The 24600-nt window shown below is 37.8% G+C and overlaps 1 protein-coding gene and 2 pseudogenes across 2 annotated transcripts; 2 read left to right on the top strand and 1 right to left on the bottom strand.

Annotated features, from left to right (window-relative positions):
- Window positions 1-8280: 8280 nt before the first annotated feature.
- On the bottom strand, window positions 8281-8745 carry LOC143590250 (uncharacterized). The gene has a single exon (XM_077070788.1). The coding sequence runs from the start codon at window positions 8743-8745 to the stop codon at window positions 8281-8283; it is 465 nt and encodes a 154-aa protein (XP_076926903.1).
- A 6712-nt stretch (window positions 8746-15457) lies between these two features.
- On the top strand, window positions 15458-19193 carry LOC143590249 (putative cysteine protease RD21B pseudogene; annotated as a pseudogene). The gene is made up of 3 exons (XR_013145442.1): window positions 15458-15969; window positions 18301-18759; window positions 18953-19193. The product of XR_013145442.1 is annotated as a putative cysteine protease RD21B pseudogene (transcript).
- LOC143590248 (ACT domain-containing protein ACR9 pseudogene) lies at window positions 17202-18123 on the top strand (annotated as a pseudogene).
- Window positions 19194-24600: the final 5407 nt, after the last annotated feature.

Here is a 24600-nt window from a genome sequence, read left to right as displayed (position 1 = left end):
TCGACTCACTTAGTTTTTTAACTTAGCTATAGTTGACATGCATATTCGGCAAGGCTTAGACGAAAACACGTACGGGGTTGTCAAAATTTTCAGACGAAAACAAGTAACTTTACACTAGTGAGAAAAAAAACTGGTAAGAGGGAGAGGGGGGGGGGGGGGGGGGCATAACAATACTGCACCCCTATGCATATTTGACTATCAGTATTTACTTTTCTAACAAAAATAACATAACATTAAATGCAACACATACTCTACTGAAAACATTTTAGTATTACTTAACTACATATATTTAATTTTATGTGTATATAATGATGAGAAAATTGATTAAAAAAATATTAAAATTTACCAAAATATCTACCGCCCTCGTCTTTCAATCTCATAATAGTGCATTGAGTTCAACGAATGGCTTTAATCAACTACCCCAGCAGGCCAACATACCCTGATTTCAAATTTACTTTTAAACATGATAGTATATTATATTTCTCGCCTAATGGCTAAAACATATGATCCAAGTCTCCAACATAACACATATATAATGAACGTGACAAGTGGAATTTCATTTTCTATTTCAAAATTGATGTGATCATTGAAGATGTATAAGCTTGATGTATGAAATTAATAACGTATATAGTTCAAATGGACTCGTGTATTGAAGTTATAAACCATTAAAACTGACTGAAATGGCTATAAAAAAACTAATCAGTTTGAGTTTTATATTGTTAAAAACAGTCGTTTGAAATTTGGAATAAATCATTGAAGCTAATTCGACCGGTTTCTTATTACTTTTTTTATTTTAGATATATGCAGTTATGCATATGAAGAGTTAGGTCCCAGCAGAGCCCAGTTGGACCCACAGACTCACCTTGAAAAGGGACGTCTGCGCAGTTCAACCCGCAAGACTCCTTAACGGACGTCTGCGCGGTTGAACCCGCAAGACTAAACTAAAGGAACGTCTGCGTAGAAACCAACTGGATCAGCAGGACCCACCATGCTCAGAGACGTGACGTCCTCACGTGCGGTACGCAAGCTGTCCCCGCAGGAAACGCCTCCCAATGGTTTCCAGGTACTCCGCCTGTTCCCGCAGTTACGGATACCGGCCATCAGGGAAGGCCACCCGCGCAGCATGGCTACACGCACAAGGCTTAACTCTCATAATAATTCAGCAGTCACCTGAAGAAGGAATGAGCAAGCCGGGAACAGTCCCGCACAAAGGCGGGAGGGGGAATACTCCCGCCCAAATGAGCCAGTCCGTACGATACTGAGGATCTTTTACTGTACCTGACGAGGTATGGGCAAAAGATCTGTCCAAAGATACGACAGCTCATTGACAACAGTATGGCGAGCAGCATGCTCTTGTACTGTATGTCACTATTAGCCGCTACCTACTCACCAACTCCTGACATACCACGTGCATAGCCTGTAGTTGGTGAAAAAGGAATAGTACACAGCAGGCCTGGTCACTATCAGCCGCTGCCTACCCACCAACTACCAGCATGGCACGTGCGTAGGCCACTGTTGGTGGAACAGGAATACTATTCAGCAGGCCACACCTCCTTGGAAACCTACCTTCGGCTATAAATACCACAAATGGTATGATCATCTCATCTTAACATATCTTATCATATTATACCTGATATCTGCTCTAGCAATCTCTTAATATACATTTATATTTAAAGAGCAATCTAGTCTGATTCTCACGCCGGAGGGTGGTCACAAGGAGGAACCCCCCCCCCCCCTTCTCAGTGACAAGCTCACGGTGTCTGTTTTGCAGGTTATCAGAAGAACCATCTTTGCCGGGTCTAACCCCTCGTGGGAAACAGCTATCTAACCCCCAGGTTACCCGTAATCTGCCCGGGGTCCGGTTAGTGTTTCTTCAGCATACGTATACTATTTATAAACTATCTTTTAACATCTGAAACATTTCAGATACGAACAAATGATTTTGAACCGAAGAAACAATATGTAGTTAGGATTCAACCAACCAACCAACTTACCCACTTTGGTTTATCTTTTTCAAAAACAATGGCTAACAATTTGACCCGCAACTCTTATCCAGATGAATCAATCTGATAGTGTAGACACGTGAACCCACATGTTAGTATAATAAACGTTAAAATAATATAACTATCACAATATAGAAATTCACTCAAAATGCATATCATAGAATAAAATAAAATGCATGAAGGTTATCAATTTGGTCGTCGTGATTGGATCAGTTCGGGATAGATCGGTTTGATCCAATTGGCCACCATCTCTCTTTGAGCACACAATTCTCAAATATATATTTTAATAGTTGGAAAGAAAACAAAACGAAAGTAACATGAGCACGATTATTTAGGCCCAAGTGGCTAATACCACTCCCATACCTTCTCCCATACTTCATAATTTCATTTCTATTTTATTAATTTTTTAATAAGAAATAAAAAAAAATATGATATCTGCTATGGTGGTTTACGATTTGATTCAATCCGATACGATACGATACGAATATATTTAACAACATATTCCGAACGAGCCGCTAACTAAAGTTTAGAAGAAGAAAAAGGTTGGACGTCTTGGTTGGGCCGGCTAAATATTTATTTATTTTGTAGATACATGTAATTAACTTAATTGATGCAAGTGTGTGTTATGTGGAGAGCAACCAAAGAACTCGGTACATGTAATGGCGAGATAGTGAAATGTAAATGGGCCAATTTGGTATGATCCTTGATTCAATCATGGGTTAAGATCCCGAGTCTTGGAGGGCGACTCTCGGTAAAAGACATCTTAGAGTCACAGTTAACGCTAGGTCTTACCAAAAGTTGGTAAATGATATCAAAAGAATCTCCTTCCTTTGGATTCATCACAGAAACAAGAAAGCGGGTATAGATCGGGAGAAATGGTGTCATTTTAATTTTATTAATTTTTCATTATAACTGTATTGTTCCTTTGTATCTTGTTTCATTGCCTTTGTATTGTTCCTTCTTTGCTGTTGGGCTCTGTCTTCTTGCAGGAGTTCTTTTATTTTGTTTTTTAAATATAATTTGGCCTTAAAATAAAAAATATGAACTGCCACTCACTATGGTTTTATGAACAAACCACATATTTTTTTAATGACACGTTAAAGACGTTAAAGAAAAAGAATTTCAACATAACGGAGTCAAAATTTAAATAAAAACGTGAGATTCAGAGGTCATTTTTGTCACAACCCCCAGCCGAAGGCGGAAACGCCGGAGCGTGCGTAGATTGAAATCATGCACATGGTATTAAATGTAAAAACTCCTATTAAAAGAAACCAACGAATTATTCAAATATAATCCAAATAGAAAATATGACATAGCACTTTATTCATTCAACTTCTAAGTCTGACTCATGCCCAATATGAAACTTCAAGAATCTTCATAACTTAATTTCCATCACCTGAAAAACATGCGAGAGTGTCAACTAAAAATAGTTGGTGAGAACATAGGTTTTGAAAAAAATAAGTTTTATGTTGAAAACATTCCATATGTGTTAAGTTACTTTGTATACTTTAGTGATTACAACCAAACCTCTGACACGTTTAGCTAGTCGTCTAATCCACGATTAGACTATTATGTTTAATGTTTAACGATCGTCGGATTCTGAACACACAAGCCTCTACCCGAGGCCTGAGTGGGCGGGTCGGGCCAATAGATCTATCATCATACTACCACGGGCTTAACAAGTTAATGGTTGTACATGCGATTAAGTATACCCTTGTAATGATTACACATAACGAATATAATGAAATAAAGCTTGAATCAAATAGCATGTATAAAACGTAGAATAAATAAGTTGCATGTTTCCACCCCGAAGTATAAAACGTTTAAAAGCATGAAAAGGGGCTATGAACTCACCTTGCTTGACGGATGAACACGAACACGAGCAAGAGTTTGTTCAACCGGTTACGGGATGCCCTAGATTAAGTTTGATTTTTAAATTAGTTAGAGTGTCGCATACTAGAATGTTCTAAACCAAGAGCATGACCTCCAGCAAGTTGGTTCCCAGGTAAGAGTCACGGGTCCAATTGGATTATTTACGCCACTCTTGCCTTAGACAGAACCGTTTGCTTGTCAGATACATACATACCCGGTTTATACTCTATTTGTATACTAACTCAAAATGTTTTAGAATGGTTTTCATAAATAATAAAGTACGAGGTTAAAAGTGTAATATCATATAGTTTGGGTGTTTATTGGCATTTAAGAAAGTGTAGGATTCAAAGTGTAAATATTATAATTTAGGATATTTATTGACATTGATGAAAGTATAAGGACCAATTATGTAAGTATAATTCAAAGTGTAAATTGCACTAATTTTGACGTTATTTTACTAATCTCGTGAAAATAACGTTAAAAGTGGCGGAAGGTTAATCAGGCATCATGTGGTGGCGTTGATAGCCGAAAGACAACGGTACATGCACCAATCAGCCGGTGTCCCGATGATTGTGTCTTATGTGTCTTATGTCCAAGGCTTGATGCAAAACTACTATCGAGCCGGGGGTCTCACCGGAAGCAGCCTCTCTATCCCTATGGGGTTGAGGTAAGGTTGTCTACATCTTACCCTCCTCAGACCCTACCATAGCTTTGCTATTGGTGGGATATACTGAGTACGATGATGATGATGATGATAACTTTATGAGTTTTTTTTTTGAAGATCATAAGAATATTCATAGTTGTTTATGGAAAAATTATAATTTAATCCAAGATTATGAGAAAACAATTATGATTTCTTGGAATAACATGATCATCATAATCTTTTAGAGCAAAAGTAAGGGTTTATTAACAATTTATGATGATCATGGTGAGAGTATATGAACAATTATGAAGATTCAAAAGAAAACTCAAGAACATAGGAACAAACTAAAAGAAATTCAAAAGAACAAAATCAAAATCAAAGATATATGAAGAACAACTAAGAAAACATATAAAACTTACTTGATTATGCTTAGAGAGAATGAGATTTGGTGTGAAAAAAAATATGAGGAGGGGCTCTATTTATAGGCCAAAAGTTAAGGTTTGAATATGATTGCGATAGAGATAAAACTTATTTAAAGATCAAAAGATAACTTAATGATAATTATAATTATAATAATTATAAACAAAATGATAATGATAATAATAATAAAAAAAAGATATGTGTGCATGTGAGAAAGTGCTCGGCACTTTTTTTTTTAATTTAACTTTTTTTTTCTTTTTTTTTCAAATTAAATAAATTAGATAATGTAAAATTTGAGAAACAGGTTTAAGATAGAAGTTTCTAGAATGTTCTCTTTTTAAATCAAATGATTAATTTAAATACTTAGGATAAAAATAATAATAACAAAATATTTTGTTACATGTTATAAAATATTAATCTAGGCATTCCGGTTCAACGTGTTATATTAATGATTAAGCACGGTTATGATGAAATGAACATAGGATCATATAATTACGCATATAAAGAAAATGTTATTCAATAAATGACACATAATTCAACACTAATAAATGTAGACGATGAAATTAATAAGAGCACAAAAGACTAGCGTTTTTGCAAGAAAAATCCATAGATGTTACAGTCTCCCCCACTTAAGGGAATTTCGTCCCGAAATTAAATAGTGGAAACTGCTTTGGATTGAAAAAGATGAGGGTATTTCTGTTTCATTTGATCTTCAAATTCCCAAGTAAACTCGGGTCCTTGCTTGTAGTTCCACTTCACTTTTACTAGACGGATTCGACTTCGCTTGAGTTTCTTGACATCACGATCCACGATTTCGATAGGTTCCTCAACAAAGTGAAGTTTATCATCAATGCGAATATCATCAAAGGGAATAGGCTGAGTATCATCGGCTAAGCATTTCTTGAGGTTAGAAACATGGAAAGTGTCATGAATACCACACAATTCCTGAGGTAGTTTGAGTTTGTATGCCACTGGACCAATCCTTTCAAGAATCTCAAAAGGTCCAACATACCTAGGAGCGAGTTTTCTATTTTTCCCAAATCGGACAACACCTTTCCAGGGGGAAACTTTGAGTAAGACTTGGTCGCCAACTTGAAACTCAAGTGGTTTCCTTCGATTGTCGGCATGACTCTTTTGTCGGTCACGAGCAGCCTTAAGTCTTTCTTGAATGATGGCAATCTTATCGGAGGTTGCTTGGATGATTTCAGGACCAATAACTTGCGAGTCACCAATCTCGGTCCAGCATACGGGTGTTCGACATTTCCTACCATACAAAACCTCAAAAGGAGCACATTTGATGCTAGTATGGTAGCTATTGTTATAGGAAAATTCAATGAGAGGTAAGTGATCATCCCAATTTCCTCCAAACTCGATTATGCAAGAACGGAGCATGTCTTCCAAGGTTTGGATGGTTCTCTCGGTTTGACCATCTGTTTACGGGTGGTAAGCTGTACTAAGATCCACACGAGTCCCCAAGGATTTTTGAAGGGATTGCCAAAAGTTGGAGGTAAAACGGCTGTCACGGTCGGAGATTATAGATAAGGGAACACCATGACGTGTCACGATTTCGTTGATGTAAATTTGAGACAACATCTCCATTTTGTAGGTTTCACTAACAGGGATGAAGTGAGCAGATTTGGTGAGACGATCGATTATAACTCAAATAGAATCATGCTTACGAGTGGTTCTTGGTAGTTTAGTGATGAAATCCATGGAAATTTGGTCCCACTTCCATAGAGGAATCTCTGGTTGTTAAAGCAAACCCGAGGGCTTTCGATGTTCGGCTTTAACTTTTGAGCAAGTGAGACACTTCCCAACATACAAGACTATGTCCTTCTTCATACCAGGCCACCAATAGAATTCCCTAAGATCGTGGTACATTTTATCAGCTCCCGGATGGATCGAGTATCGAGTTTTGTGGGCTTCATCAAGGATAAGATTTCGAAGGTCTTCAGAATTTGGAACCCATATGCGTCCCATGAAGTAAAGTACTCCATCGGACTTAGTTTCCAATTGCTTTTCGGCTCCACAATCCAATTCAGCCTTGAGATTGTTTTGGGCTATCACTTGAGCTTGAGCTTGAAGAATTCAGGCCTTAAGGCTAGTGTGAACAATCATTTCCATGGCCCGAATACGAGAAGGTTTAACTCTTTCCTTTCGGCTTAGTGCGTCGGCTACGACATTCGCTTTCCCGGGGTGGTAGCGAATTTCACAATCGTAATCATTGAGTAGCTCGACCCAACGCCGTTGCCTCATGTTGAGTTCTTTTTGGTTGAGGATGTGTTGCAAGCTTTTATGATCAGTATAGATGATACATTTAGTTCCATAGAGATAGTGTCTCCAAATTTTTAGAGCAAAAATCACCGCACCTAACTCAAGATCGTGAGTGGTGTAGTTCTTTTCATGGATCTTGAGTTGTCGAGAGGCATAAGCTATGACTTTGCCTCGCTGCATGAGTACACAACCGAGACCTTGATTTGAAGCATCACAATAGACAATGAAATCATCATTTCCATCGGGAAGGGTTAAGATGGGTGCGTTACAAAGCTTTTGCTTTAAGGTTTGGAATGCGTCTTCTTGCTCTTGTTCCCAAATGAACGGCTTGCCTTTTTGAGTTAAGGTGGTGAGCGGTAAGGCTATTTTTGAGAAATTCGAGATGAAACGACGATAATAACCAGCTAGACCAAGGAATGAACGAATTTCTGATGGGGTTTTCAGAGCTTCCCAATTTTTGATGGCTTTTATTTTTACGGGGTCTACGTGTATACCTTTATTGTTGATAACATGACCCAAAAATTGAACTTCGTGAAGCCAGAATTCACATTTCGAAAATTTAGCATAAAGTTTTTCTTTCTTCAACAGTTCCAAGGTAAGGCGAAGGTGTTGCTCATGATCGGTCTTGGTTCTAGAATATATTAAGATGTCATCAATAAAAACGATGATGAATTTGTCGAGATACGGTTTACAAACTCGGTTCATAAGGTCCATGAACACCGCGGGTGCATTAGTCAAGCCAAAGGGCATAACCATGAACTCGTAGTGTCCATAGCGGGTTCGAAAGGCGTTTTTGGGTATGTCTTCATCGAGAATTCGCAGTTGGTGATAACCCGAGCGCAGATCAATTTTCGAAAAACAAGTGGCTCCTTGAAGCTGATCAAAGAGATCATCAATCCTCGGTAATGGGTATCGATTCTTGATGGTGAGTTTATTTAACTCTCGGTAGTCGATGCACATGCGGAAAGATCCGTCCTTCTTTTTGACGAAAAGGACAGGAGCTCCCGAAGGTGAGAAACTAGGCCGAATGAATCCTTTGTCGAGAAGTTCTTAAAGTTGGCTAGAGAGTTATTGCATTTCGGATGGGGCTAAACGGTATGGAGCTTTGGCTATGGGAGTTGCACCGGGTATAAGGTTGATTCGAAATTCAACTTGTCGAGACGGAGGAAGTCCTGGCAAGTCATCGGGAAAAACTTCAGGATAGTCTTTGATAACAGGAATGTCTTGAATCTTTTTCACTTTGGATTTCTTGTCAATTACATGGGCTAAAAAGGCATAGCATTGTTTCCTCAAAAGTTTACGGGCCTTCATGCAAGATATGATTTTTAAGTTACGATCGGGTTTTTCTCCTTGAATGATTAGTGTTTCGCAGGATTGTAACGGGATACGAATGAGCTTCTCGGCACAGGCAACTTCGGCTTGATTACGGGATAACCAATCCATTCCCACAACTAGGTCAAAACTACCAAGCTTAAAGGGAATTAAATCAATATTAAGAGAGTGGTCATCAAAGGTCAATGTGCAATCACGCATAATAGTATTGGCTTGGGCAGTGTTACCATTGGCTAACTCGACGATGTAAGGGGAGTCTAGTTTTACCGGTTTCCATTTAACAAGAGGTTCAAAATCAAGTGATATAAAACTTCTTTCCGCGCCCGTATCAAATAGTATGGATGCAAAGTGGTTATTTAAGAGAAACGTACCGGTTATGACATTGAGATCTTGACGTGCATCTGAAGCACCAATAGTGAAAGCTCTACCACAAGTGGCTTGGTTATTGTTTGGAGCCAATTGGGGCAGTTGTTCTTGAAATGGTCCAAACCACCGCATTGAAAGCAAGCACGAGCATTGTTATTATTTGGTGGAGCAGGGTTGGTGACCATGGCTTGATTACAAGCAGCAGGGGCAGTTCGGCATCGAGGGGCTAGATGACCAAATCGACCACAATTGGTACACTTTCGACATTGGGAACTTGGTGGGTGATGATAGTTGCAGGTGGAGCATAGGGGGTGGGGTCCAGAGTACCCTGCCCTAGCCGGGGCTTGGTTAGTAGGAGCCACAGCTTGGACGGGCACAGCAGGGGTGACTGCAGCATAGTTGGTGGTTTTTGGTTTCTTATTAGGTTGGTAACTAGTCTTCTTGAATTCTCTCTCTTTTTGTTTCCCCGAATCCTTCCCCAAAATTCCGGTTTTGACTAGTTCATCGGTTAAGGTACTGGCTAGGTGTATAGCATCTTGGAGGGTTCCAGGATTAACGGTCAAGATCATGCTCCTCATTGAAGGAAGTAAGCCATTTATATAGCGATCAATGGCTTTTTCCTCAGGAGTGACTAGGTGGGGTACTAGCTGGGATAGTTCTTGGAAACGGTTGGTATAGCCAAGGTGATCGTCTCTTTTCATGATATGACCCCAAAGCTCATCTTCCATCTTTCGGAGTTCGCTCTTGTGACAATATTTCCTAGTCAGCAGGTCTTTGAATTCGGCCCAAGGTAGAGCCAAGGCCGGCTCACGACCTCGAGTCCTGATTTGAGTAGTCCACCAAGTCAAGGCCCCTTGCTTGAGGGTGCTAGTAGCATACTTCACCTTTAGATTCTCCGGACAATTGCACATGCTTAAAGCGGCTTCTGTGCTCTCGAACCATTGCAGCAACCCGGTGGCACCTTCCGAGCCAGTGAACTCGGTAGGTTTTGAAGCAACAAAGGTTCGGTAGGATTGATCGTAGTTGTTGCCATTATTGTTGTTGTTGCCGTTATTGTTGTTGTTTCCGTTGAGTTGATTGACAATAGTGGGAAGAAGAGTAGCCATTTGAGCGAGCACAGTTGCTAGTGGGGTGTCATTGTCGTTGTTGTCATTGGTGTCATTGGAGGCATCGCGACAAGGAGGCATTCTAAGAAATCATTATATAAGGTGGATAAGTAAAAGAGTAAGGAATAATAAAGCAAATGTTTTGCTATAAAATAGAGCAATGAAGTCTTCGTCCCACGGTGGCAAGGGGATGTAGGAGTTTATGAAAGAGTTGACGAAATCGAGACACATGCTAAAAATATGAAGTTATGACATTTAATAGCACATAATTTCAACCTAAAGGACATTCCTAGACGTAGGTCAGTTACTAACTCTCTACGACCAAGGCTCAGATACCAATCTGTCACACCCCCCGGCCGAAGGCGGAAACTCCGGGGCGTGCGTAGATTGAAATCATGCACATGGTATTAAATGTAAAAACTCCTATTAAAAGAAAACAACGAATTATTCAAATATAATCCAAATAGAAAATATGACATAGCACTTTATTCATTCAACTTCTAAGTCTGACTCATGCCCAATATGAAACTTCAAGAATCTTCATAACTTAATTTCCATCACCTGAAAAACATGCGAAAGTGTCAACTAAAAATAGTTGGTGAGAACATAGGTTTTGAAAAAAATAAGTTTTATGTTGAAAACATTCCATATGTGTTAAGTTACTTTGTATACTTTAGTGATTACAACCAAACCTCTGACACGTTTAGCGAGTCGTCTAATCCACGATTAGACTATTATGTTTAATGTTTAACGATCGTCGGATTCTGAACACACAAGCCTCTACCCGAGGCCTGAGTGGGCGGGTCGGGCCAATAGATCTATCATCATACTACCACGGGCTTAACAAGTTAATGGTTGTACATGCGATTAAGTATACCCTTGTAATGATTACACATAACGAATATAATGAAATAAAGCTTGAATCAAATAGCATGTATAAAACGTAGAATAAATAAGTTGCATGTTTCCACCCCGAAGTATAAAACGTTTAAAAGCATGAAAAGGGGCTATGAACTCACCTTGCTTGACGGATGAACACGAACACGAGCAAGAGTTTGTTGAACCGGTTACGGGATGCCCTAGATTAAGTTTGATTTTTAAATTAGTTAAAGTGTCGCATACTAGAATGTTCTAAACCAAGAGCATGACCTCCAGCAAGTTGGTTCCCAGGTAAGAGTCACGGGTCCAATGGGATTATTTACGCCACTCTTGCCTTAGACAGAACCGTTTGCTTGTCAGATACATACATACCCGGTTTATACTCTATTTGTATACTAGCTCAAAATGTTTTAGAATGGTTTTCATAAATAATAAAGTACGAGGTTAAAAGTGTAATATCATATAGTTTGGGTGTTTATTGGCATTTAAGAAAGTGTAGGATTCAAAGTGTAAATATTATAATTTAGGATATTTATTGACATTTATGAAAGTATAAGGACCAATTATGTAAGTATAATTTTTAGTTATGATAACTTTATGAGTTTTTTTTTTTTGAAGATCATAAGAATATTCATAGTTGTTTATGGAAAAATTATAATTTAATCCAAGATTATGAGAAAACAATTATGATTTCTTGGAATAACATGATCATCATAATCTTTTAGAGCAAAAGTAAGGGTTTATTAACAATTTATGATGATCATGGTGAGAGTATATGAACAATTATGAAGATTCAAAAGAAAACTCAAGAACATAGGAACAAACTAAAAGAAATTCAAAAGAACAAGATCAAAATCAAAGATATATAACGAACAACTAAGAAAACATATAAAACTTACTTGATTATGCTTAGAGAGAATGAGATTTGGTGTAAAAAAAAATATGTGAAGGCGGGGCTCTATTTATAGGCCAAAAGTTAAGGTTTGAATATGATTGCGATAGAGTTAAAACTTATTTAAAGATCAAGAGATAACTTAATGATAATTATAATTATAATAATTATAAACAAAATGATAATGATAATAATAATAAAAAAAAGATATGTGTGCATGTGAGAAAGTGCACGGCACTTTTTTTTTTTAATTTAACTTTTTTTTTCTTTATTTTTCAAATTAAATAAATTAGATAATGTAAAATTTGAGAAACAGGTTTAAGATAGAATTTTCTAGAATGTTTTCTTTTTAAATCAAATGATTAATTTAAATACTTAGGATAAAAATAATAATAACAAAATATTTTGTTACATGTTATAAAATATTAATCTAGGCATTCCGGTTCAACGTGTTATATTAATGATTAAGCACGGTTATGATGAAATGAACATAAGATCATATAATTACGCATATAAAGAAAATGTTATTCAATAAATGACACATAATTCAACACAAATAAATGTAGACGATGAAATTAATACGAGCACAAAAGACTAGCGTTTTTGCAAGAAAAATCCATAGATATTACAATTTTAATTTGCAAAATGTTTTCAGAAGCTTGCAATTTATTAGGGAAAGTGAATATCGGGCTGACATCTCAGCTTAGATGTGAAACCCCCAAAGTTACATAATATTGATTCAAAACAATTAAAAAATTAATTTTATTTATTTTAATAATGTTTTCTCTCCTTTAACTTCTCATCCAATAACCAGTTTCCAATTTCTCCACCATTCATTAAGATACCGTCTTCTTCTTCAATTTCCAATTTCCAATTTCTCCACCATCCATCAAGTTACTGAACGCCTCAAATAGAGAACACATTAGTCATCCATTTGTGTTGCAATTACTCTAAATTGATGCATTCAAAGATTGTTATAATTAAACTTGTATCCAAACTTGGTATCAATTTCACATAAAAACTCCGTATTGTTCTCAGTTAATGCTTTACATAAATTGCTTCACATAAAATAAGAAAGAAAACAAGATAAAAAAAAGCTTGTTAAATCCCACAGGTGGAAAGCAAGAATTGAGAATTTGGGGTAGTCTACCAATCTCATTATTGGACGGCAATATATAGTAAGCTGCTTAGATTTTAGAACAAGGATGCTGGACGATTGTTAATGATTTCTGGTTAACAGTGCAGGGGCGTATTGATCAATAATGGCGTATACGTAACAGACAAATTAGGGATGAGAATTGACAAGTTTTTTTTTTTTTAAAGATAAATTTCTTTACTAGTAGTGAGACTTAGACTCAAGACGTTGGTGTTAAAAGAGACTTTGTCTCTATCATTGGGCCACCACCTCAATGATATGAGAATTGACAAGTTAAAGGGGAGAAAATAGGATTATATAAATGAAATTAATTTTTTAATTACTTTGAATCAAAACTACGTAGTTTTGGAGTTTTTACATAAAAGGTTAAATGCTTAACACTCTTAACTTTTACTTTCTTCATTTATTAAAATAAACTAGAATATAACCAAATATTTTTAAAAACATCTTATTTTATACATCATTATCCATCATTCTTTATTATTCCATTTATTTATATTATTTAAAAACCAAAAGTAATGAGAAAAAAAAGAAAGAAAAAAGGGGGTTGTGCAAAAATGGGTGAGGCTTCCGTGATGTGCGTGATGGTGATCAGGCCCATCACGTCACACGTGAAATGGGGATGGGGGGGGAGGTTAATGATACCATTCTCATCATTTTGTCCGCGTAGGACATCATTCCATTTCTCCCCTTAACCACACCCCCACAACCTAAATCCTTTCACATTTTAACCAATAACACTCTTAACTTTTACTTTGTTGCTTTGGACGATCTTATTCTAATGAAGACGTAACTATGTTTGTTTTTAACTTCTTCGTTAAAGAGAGATTATCCTTATCAACGAAAGTGAAATTTATGAGTAAGACTAATCATATTACTATTAATAACAAATTATTATTATTATTATTATTATTAATAAATAAGTTAAAGCTTAAATTAGAAAAATCTGATTATACCGATAAAAAATAACCTAATTGAGTACCAAAATCGATAACATTTAAGTACCATTAACGCCAGGAGCAAGTTGGCGAATTCAATAGTTTTTTAGTGAAATTTAATATTTAATTTAATAGTATTAACAAAAACGTAACTCGTGAGGAAATCGGCACCCACGATCTTATCCCCTGCCAAACTTAAAAAGACTCAAGATTCTTCAAATCGATTCGCATATTGCTTGAGTTTAGGTTCAAGTTCCTAAATGTGTGGTGTATATGTATAAAATACATGTTATTATTATATATGATATGATCAAATACATTTATTTTTAACATGAAAACATTGAGAAGCAATTTGCTATTATTATTAGGTTTATTTTTATAGGTCTTTGATGTTATTTTTTATTCGTATTTGATAATTTTCGATTATGATACGTTATAAGTATTTGTTGAATTATATTTTTTGTTATTATTAGATTTTTTCTTTTACTGTTATAAGTATTTCCTGGTATTTACTGTTATTATTTTGTTATTGATTTTGATTCTTTTGTTACAAATTTTAGGTTTTTTTATTTGTTATTATAAATCATTGTTCATGTAAATTGGTATTTTAGTTGGTATTATTTCTTACGTTCTCATCTTTTTTTTATAAATTTGGTATTATTTTCAAAGTTCTCATGTTAAAATTAAAATGTACATAAACATTCCTCATATAATATAACCCAAAAATGAAAATGTAGAAAATAGTTAAACTTATTAGTATCACCAATTGATTTTAATCTTAAGACGTAATTAAGAAAATTAAAAAGTGTTAATACAATAAGTTACTTGTATCTTCATGATCCAACTATGCATATATTGGTTATTTCTTTATATAAGTTGGCTTCTTTTAATGTTGCGTGTGTTTTATGCGGTGTCGTCTTCAAGAATTACTGAAATATTTTGGGCCGAATTCGAAATTTTTTTTGAGCTTTAATAAGATGAGTATTTTGGGCCGAGTTCGAGATAGATTTAAGAATTCTCAAACCCATGCCTAGTTATTAAAGATCGTCCTAAACCAGTCAAGCATCGGGTATATCCACGGTTTTCAGGTATATTCATTAGTTTGTTAAAAATAGTCGTAAAGTATTAGCTACCCATTATCCATCGAAAAGAATTGTTTCTTTCTCTCTTTTTTAACTACAAGTGCCCGGGTGTCTTTATATCTTTGGTTAACTTGGAAATAGAAGTATTTTGATTGTTGAAAACGTTTTTTCTGTTAAGGTTGTTTCCCTTTACAACCTTTTCGATTGTTTCCTGTTACAAAAGTATGGAAATGTATGTCCACTTCAATTGTTGCATCATCTTTAGTTCTTTACATATCACTTCCTTTTCTTTGACAAACATCCATCACTCATCCAATAAATTCATACTAATGGCTCCCAATACCTTCAAAAAGAAGTTAAGTAAAACCCAAAAATATCCCAAATTAAAAAAATAAAAAAAGATACCCAAAAAGATTCGATAACATAAACAATTATTATAAATTAACAATAATTCAAAAATTAAATATCCATTCCTTCACACCACCACTCTATAAATGACCCCCCTCCCTTCACCATCTTCACTCCACCACAACACGAACCCCTCTTCAATGGCCATCCTCCTCCTTTTCGCCCTCTTCGCCTCCGCATTCGCAACCGACATGTCGATCATTCGCTACGACAACGCCCACATGACCACCTTGCGGTCGGAACTCGGATGAAGAAGTCAACGCCATGTATGAATCATGGCTTGTTAAACACGGCAAAATCTACAACGCCATTGGAGAGAGAGACAACAGGTTCCAAATCTTCAAAGACAACCTGCGGTACATCGATGAACACAACTCGGGTGATCATACGTATAAACTTGGGCTCAACAAGTTTGCGGATCTCACGGTTGATGAGTACCGGCTTGGGTACACGGGTGCTAAGAAGATGGGTTCGAAGAATAACTTAAATAACGTTAAAAGTGATCGATACGAGGTTCGGGCGGGTGATGCCTTGCCCGAATCCGTTGACTGGAGGACCAAAGGGGCGGTGGCTGCCGTGAAAGATCAAGGAAGTTGTGGTGAGTTGTTATTTTTGAAAATTTGTTTTGTGACTTTATTTTCCACTTATTACGCATGCATGTTTATTATATGTTTTTTAACTTTTAAATGTCAATGATGCTCGTGAAAAGATCAAAAGACTAAAATAATAGTAGATTAAACACCTAATAATTAGGTATACCTGTCTAGAATTTATGAAAATTTGAAAACAGAACACCTACCTAACACCATATTCACGTGGTTATGTTTAGTCTAAAATTTAAATGGGTTTGTGTCAATTTTTTTTTCTTACGTGAACACGTTTAGATAAATGGGTTGTTTTCATGTTAATCTAACGGAATCGTAGGTTGACTTGATTAACCAGTTTGTTTAAAATGTTTTTTCTTGCAATGATCTAAACTATTTCGGTATTTTTCTTTTATTACATAAAACATTTTCAAAACAAAATGACATAGTTTGTACATAAGTCCTTTATTAAATATTAAAATAATATGTAGATTTAGAATTTTATAGTATTAGTATGCAAAATGTTAAATACCTTTTCATTTTGGTTTAATGGGTCGTGTTTGTGTCACCGCCAATACGCCTGCACTGCTCGGTTTCATATGCGTGTCATGATTTTCATATTCGTGTAAAATTTTTGAATTTGTTTCATTTTCGATCCGTCAACACACAAACACGAGTAAATTGATCCGCTAGACAACTTTTAGTATTATTTTGATTAGTCAACGGATTAAAAAACCAGAATTGTGGGACCTGTTTATTAATTTTGTAAAACGGACTTAATTTGAAACAATTTGGGAATGGATTAGGAGTCAAAATCTTTACAAATTGCAAAGTTCATTAACTTCGGTAATTTGTTTCAAATTATTGTTTTACTCTTCAAATTTATTTATACAACTTTTGAAATTATATGTGAAGCACTATATGAATAGGGATTAGATCTACAAAATGAAAATTTAAACCAAATTGTAACAAGTTATGACAAAAAGAAGTAATTTGGAGGCTCCATCATCTGATTTTGAGAGAAAGCTTGTTTAGATAATCAACATGTCTTTCTACCATTTGCCTTTGATACATTTGGTTTTCTGGCTCCAGAGGCTGTGAAATTTTTGAGTAGGGTTCAGCGCGTCGTACACGGAACCTCTTCAGCTTCTAGGTCTCAAAGCTTCGTTTTTAGCAGGATTGGCTTTGCTGTTCAAAAGGGGGTTGCGGCGCAGCTTGTTGCCCGTTTGCCTGCCACTTTATTATGTGACTCGAGTTCTTTGCGAGCTTGAGCTTATGATCCAGAGAGTGAAAGTTACAACCACCCCTGACGGTCGTGTCATGGACCTTTTCTTTATCACCGATAACTTGGAGCTATTACATACAAAAAAGAGGAGAGACGACGCGTGCGATAAATTACTTGCAGTGTTAGGCGAATCATGTACAAGTGTCGATATCCTCTCAGCAGGTTACAAGAATGATAGCGTCCCACACATCTCTTCTCTTTCTCAGACGGCTGCTGCTGAAATATTTCAATCCGAAATAACAGAAAAACAAGAGCTTTCACAATCTCTTAGTCCAGATGTCAAAAAATTAAAGCATGCCACTGTCATGATTGATAACTCACTGAGTCCAGCTCATTCACTCCTTCAAATTAACTGTGTTGATCACAAAGGTTTCCTCTATGACATCATGCGCATATTAAAAGACTTTGATATACAGATAGCTTATGGGCGATTCTCACCGGTTAACAAGGGGCACCGTGACTTGGATCTGTTTATTCGGCAAAGGGACGGACTGAAGCTTGTGAATGTTGAGAAGCAAGAAGAAGTGATATCTCGTTTGAAGTTGGAAATGCTTCACCCATTGCGTGTTATTATAACGAACCGTGGACCGGATACTGAACTTGTGGTGGCTAATCCGGTTGAGTTGTCTGGAAGGGGACGGCCGATGGTTTTCTATGACACGACACTTGCACTCAAGGTTCTTGGGATATGCGTCTTCTCGGCTGAGATCGGAAGACATTCAACAGAGAATGGTGAATGGGAAGTGTACAGGTTTCTTCTGGAGGAGAACTGCAAATACAAACTGGGAAGCATGGCGGTTAAAAACCAGATTGTGGACAGAGTCCGAAGAACGCTCATGGGATGGTGAATCCTGTTAGTTGTTGGTTATTAATTTGTTTGCAATATGGTTAACTATGACTTGATGGATGATGAGTTCATTATGCCAGCACTTGTGTTCGCTGTTGAGTCATTAACAATCTAATTGAAGCAAAATATTCAACTTGGTTGCTGGCAAAAAAAAAAAAATAATAATAATAATACAAATCAAAATTGGCCTAAACTTATGACGGTTTCATAAACTTTTTCAGGGCGTCTTCACTGGTTCATGTGGAACTGATTTGGACCATGGTGTCGTTGTGGTTGGGTATGGTACCGAAAATGGCAAGGATTATTGGCTTGTTAGGAACTCATGGGGTGCGGAATGGGGTGAGGAAGGCTACATAAAAATGGAACGCAACATAAAACAAAAAAGCGGTAAATGTGGAATTGCAATGGAGGCATCTTACCCAATCAAGAACGGTCTGAACCCACCTAACCCTGGTCCAACGCCACCTACCCCAGCCGCACCCGAGACTGTTTGCAGTAAGTACTATACTTGCCCTCAAAGCACCACTTGTTGTTGTGTCTTTTAAGTATCATGGCTCTTGCCTTGCATGGGGTTGTTGTCCTTTGGAAGGCGCGTCCTGCTGTGACGACAACTACAGTTGCTGCCCACATGATTATCCTGTTTGCAATGTTCGTCGCGGCACCTGCTCACAGGTAATACAACCACTATTTTTTTTTATAAAACTTTAGTTTACAAAATTTGACACACTAGTTTTACTATAAAATTTTAGTGAACAAAGCATATATATGCAATATTTAACACGTAAAATGGTTGCACGTTATGGTTCGTTACTCCATGGGTCCAACCCGCCAAATTTTTAATGGAATTTTGCATTTTTTGTAACAGAGTAAGAATAGCGGATTTGAAATTAAGGCGTTGAAGCGTATTCTTGCAACGCCAACCAAGGAGAGGGTGACTGCTTGAGAAGCAGCCATGTGAGATTGTTACATGATTTGTATCATTTAAGTTTAAACAATTTGATTTATCATCTGGGCTATCAGATGCTGATTTGTACATACTGCTGCATTGATTCCTGTACTCAATTTCAGTAACAAACATTGCTTTCCTTTAATAAATTATCCATTTACAACTTTTTATTTTACTTGTGTTTTAATGATGCTACCTAAGTGACAAAAAATGTTGCATTACCTTAAAACTACTTTATCAGCAACACTTTTAGCCTTTAGGGGTGTTTGGGCGAGCTCTGAAAATTACTTATTTGTTTTTTGAAGAGCAAAAGTTGTTTAGCAAACAGCAATTGATGTGTGTTGAAATTTGAAAAGCTTCAAAATAAAGCTTTTTCAAACCGCTTTTGTTTTTCAAAACAAAAATCAGAACTTATAACTAGAGAACTAGAAATATACAAGCAACTCTTCCATTTAAATGAAATATATCTTATTCAATCAAACACACTTCACATTAAAAAATAAATCTACAAGACAACTACTACGGCATAGCTGTTTATTTACTACCGAAAAGGCGAAAACAATGGCTAATTTAGCAACCGACTTGCGATTGAAACCATAAGTTGCATAATTGACAACCGACTTGCGATTGAAATCATGGGTGCAATGTTGCATAATTGGCAACTCCAATTGTACTGGTAGGGGAACGGTTGCAAACTTTTTGGCTTTTTCTTCTTTCTTTTTTTTTATATGGCAACTTTTTTGTATTTAGGCTACCACACTCTTCAAGTTTGGAGAGCTCCGATACCCCTCTTTGGCTAGACTATGTTGTCTTAACCGGGCTCATGCTGACTTCAGATTTTGGCTCGGGCGTTCTCCCGGGAAACCGCCGCCGATTGCCACTTGACAATTGTTGTACCATCACAAGATCAGATCTGGCATAACACACCGTGGGACGAAAACCTGGGTGAGCTCGGGGTTTGAACTGACAACCGTTGCACAAAGCTTAGCTCAAATCATTCATTGTCAATATCCACCTAAAAGAGACACAAGTGAAATGCGAACTTGAGTCTCTATTGGAAAATCCAAGCCTTCTACCGTTAGACTACAAGTGGAGGATTCGTGGCTTTTTCAATTTGGCATCAAAAAGTTGCAAAGGATTACAAAAATAATAATAAATTAAATATAAAATTTTAACGAAATTGAAACTAATTAATTACGTGGTTTTATTTATCTTGTAGCTTGCGTGGAGATTGGAAATGGGAATGGTGCATGTACCTGGTGGAGGTTTGTATTTGGTTTGAATAAATATTGAATTTTGGTAGCTAACGTGGAGATGTGAATTTGGTTCAAATAAATATCTGACTGTTGACATTTAATAAATTTGGTTGCAGATGAGGTTGGTCATATGAAATTTGCTTGGTCAAGTACGTAAATTACACTGGCAACAAATTTATATCGGTAATATATATTGTTATTTTATGTATAAAATATAATTGCTTCATGGTTCAACAAGTATATAAATTATGATAAAGATCAATAATCCGGTTAGACCGGATAATAAATGATTAAATTTTGAAGAAAGTCATCTATAGAATTTGTATAAACTAAAATCCATCTAATCTGATCTAAGAAAAGCAGAGAAGAATATGCAATGTGAAAGTTGTGATTATAAGTTACAAATAATAATAAATAATAATAGAAGACACATCACCTATTATGTTAGAGATTACAAGACAACAATGCAACGAACTAGGCAACTAACTTGAACTAATATTAACTTATACATATTCTTAATACTCACTATCAAGCATTCAAGCTAAACGATGGCATATATTTAGCTTCAAACAAAAAGTAATACAAAGCAAATGAGATGTTTTCTTGTGAGTTGCTTGATGTTGTGAGGCTCAAACTTGCACATAAATACATAACGCTATCCGCAGCTGAGCTTCATCATCCACATTATTGTATCGAAAACGCCCAAACACTGTTACGCATGTGGGGGTTTTTAATAAAAAACCCTCCGGCGTTTTTGTGGCAATGGATTTGGCCTTTCGGGGCACTGGTGACCCTGCTTGCTTAACCAACCAATAATAAACCCCATTTCACCCACCTCTTTTAATTTTTTCTTTAAATGACCAACAAACAGAGAATCGAATAGGTACTCCGTACGGGTGACCCAATGGCAAAGACCACTGCCAGTTGGTCCAACTCAGCTGTACGAAGCCGTTAAGCGTCGCCAAGTTATCTTCAGTTTCAGGAAAAACCCACCCGCCCGAAGGCCCACTGGTGGTAAAACCGGGGCGTCCTCAGGATCGAACCGGAGATCATAAAGATCCCGGCCTTACTTCATTGGGCCGCCCATGCCCTCCCAAAGTGTTGCTTGTAGGGATCGAACCTGGGTCTCTATTGAAGCATGCTTCCTACTACACCACATTGGAAAGGGGCTCCAACCACTATGCATAAAACCGAAACAAGCTTCTATGTCACCGTGACATAAAACAATGGCAATTTTAGGCCCTCCGCTACGAATGTCCTATATTAGAGGTGCACAAATCGGGTATTTTCAGGAACCAAAACTGGGTAGGAACCGGTTTCGGATACAAGAAAAGTCAAAACCAGGTTGGGTAGGAAGCGGTTCCGGGTATAGTCAGGTATTTGAACGGGTTTTCCGGGTTTTGGTAGGGCCGGGTCGGGTTTTGACCGGGTAGGAACCGATTCCGGATCAAGTACACCGGGTCCGGCCCGGAATCAGGTATTTTGTGAACCTCTATCCTAAATGATGTCAATATAATTTCCCATTTTGCTGAAGCCCAGACGAAAATGTGAGCTCATCTTCAGTGCTTGGCCTAACAAAAAAGTATGTCGTTCAGAAAATAAAATAGCCCAGGCCCATAATTCTGAGCCCAATTAAAGTGCAGAACTAATGGTGAAAAAAAAAAAACGGGTACGGAACCGTAACCAAAGTTTTTTTTTATTTTTGTAACTAGAAACGCTCAAATTATGGCCTGGTTACCAACAGAATATGCCGAGGAAGGTCCAGAAACAAGGAATGAAGGGTGGTTGGGAAGCTTGGAGTAGCAAAGCACCGAGCACCTACATAAACTGAGTCGATACACACGTGACAAGGATCCATTTTGGTCATAAATCATTCAAGGCTGAAAGCGATTGATAATATTTTAAACGAGTATCAACCCGAACACATTTTGATCAGGAACTGTTTTGATGGAGCCCGTTACCTAGTCCAACCACTCCTTTGTTGAGCCTAAGGAACAATATACTCATTTGAAAAATATCACATGTTATTTAAAAGTAATAGTTTCTAATTATTAATCAAAGCTACTATTAATGTTTTACATGATAAACATTATTATTGATTAAAATAATCCTCACAAGGAAAGTTAACGTAAGCAAAACAATTATTATTATTAATCTTAAAACAATTAAGAATGCACCGAGGAAGGTTGGGGGAACTTAAGGAAATGCAGGTTGGTTGGGAAGATGGAGGTAGGGGAGCACCGAGCACATGACAAGAGGCCGTTAGCGTGGGGGCCACTTGACACCCTGTATTCATTTTTCTTAAATAACAAAGGCCTGATGATCATCTTGTCAAATACGAAGAACATAATGTTATGACCCGGCCACCCACAACTGGAATGAAAGTGAGATGGTTACGACTCAACGTGCGTTAGGTTGAAACCGGACTGATCCTGGAACCCAAAATTCTTTAAAAATCAAAACCGAAAACTACATGGATATAGGGCAGTTCAGTTTTCATTTGAATAGGATCAAATATGAACTTACAAAGCTAAAATGTTTTCTATTTTGGTTATACCCTGATCGAACCGCAAGATTAAGACCCTAAACCTAACCGCACATCCTTTTTGGGTCCGATCTCAGGTTATGAAGAGGTAGGTCCCAGCAGAGCCCAGTTGGACCCGCAAGACTCACCTTAAACAGGGACGTCTGCGCAGAGACCAACTGGATCCGCAGGACCAACCATGCTCAGAGACGTGACGTCCTTACGCGCAGTACGCAAGCTGGTCCCGCAGGAAATGCCTCCCAATGGTGAAGGACTCCGCCTGTCCCCGCAGCCTCGGATACAAGCCATTAGGGAAGGCCACCCGCGCAGCATGGCTACACGCACAAGGCACTTAGCTCTCAATCGTTCAGTGTCACCTGAAGGAATGAGCCAAGCCGGGAGCAATCCCGCACAGAGGCGGGAGGGGGAATACTCCCGCCCAAATAAGCCAGTCCGTATACTGAAGGATCTTTTACTGTACCTGACGAGGTATGGGCAAAAGATCTGATCAGAGATGCGACAGCTCACTGACAGCAGCATGGCAGACAGCACGCCACAGCACTGTGACCAATAGCCGCCGCCTACCCACCAACTCCTGCCATACCACGTGCCTAGCCTGTAGTTGGCAGAAGAGGAAGAGTGCACGACACGCCTGCTCTGTGTCAGCCGCTACCTATCCACCACTCACAGGCAGGGCACGTGCATAGGTTACAGTTGGTAGCGTGTTGGGCCGGCTAAACCCCTTGGAAACCTACCTTCGGCTATAAATACCACAAATGGTATGATCATCTCATCTTATCATATCTTATTACATTATCATCATAATATACCTGATATCTGCTCTAGCAATCTCTTAATATACTTTTATATTTAAAGAGCAATCTAGTCTGATTCTCACGCCGGAGGGTGGTCACAAGGAGGAACCCCCCCCTTCTCAGTGACGAGCTCACGGTGTCTGTTTTGCAGGTTATCAAAAGAACCATCTTCCAAGGGTCTAACCCCTCGTGGGAAACATCTCTCCAACCCCCAGGTTACCAGTAACCTGTCCGGGGTCCGGTTAGTGTTTCTTCATTGGCGCCATCCGTGCATAAAGCTAGAACTACAATTTTCTCCAGTTTTTTCAAAACTTTATACAAAAGATGGTTAGAGAAATTCCGGTAACCACAACCCCAGCTATTGGGGGGAATACCGGCAACACAGTTTTTACAAACACTACTCCGGCTACCGAAGCCGGAGCAAGTGAAGTAAATTTTACGAACACTACCCCACTTACTAAAGCAGGGGCAAGTGCAGTAAATGACCGCCTACTGGGATCCACCGATACCCAGTTTGAAAAACGAAGACTCCCCCGCCAGACTCTCGACGAAGTCAAGGCATGGGCGGAGGCACGACAAAAGGAATTCCAGGCTGAGTTAAATGAACGCTTGCGTTCCGTGCAACAGGCCGACGAATTCGAATACTGGGAGGATGACTCGGAGGAATCCGACTCCGACGCGAACCCTCGTCATAAAGCAAAACGGAAGCGTAAAGAAACGGAAACCCAACCGAAAAGGCATTTTGGACAAGCCTTCAAACCAAAAAGCATAGATAGAAGTCCACGAGACTTCTCTAAAACGTTCAGACCAAACGTTACAAATGCAGGAACGTCCAAATTTGCAAGGGACATTGCTGAAGCAATTGCCCCGAAAAGTGCTAAACAAATGCCTAACATAGGCACATATGACGGCCTATCTGATCCAGACGATCATTTGAACAGGTTCATAGCGGGGGCAACCGTTAGCAATTGG

The sequence above is a fragment of the Bidens hawaiensis genome, unplaced genomic scaffold (assembly GCF_021521415.1).
Source record: "Bidens hawaiensis isolate Kalapana, Puna unplaced genomic scaffold, B.hawaiensis_p1.1 tig00038241_1, whole genome shotgun sequence".
NCBI classification, from domain to species: Eukaryota; Viridiplantae; Streptophyta; class Magnoliopsida; order Asterales; family Asteraceae; genus Bidens; species Bidens hawaiensis.
This window is presented reverse-complemented; position numbering and strand designations above follow the sequence as displayed.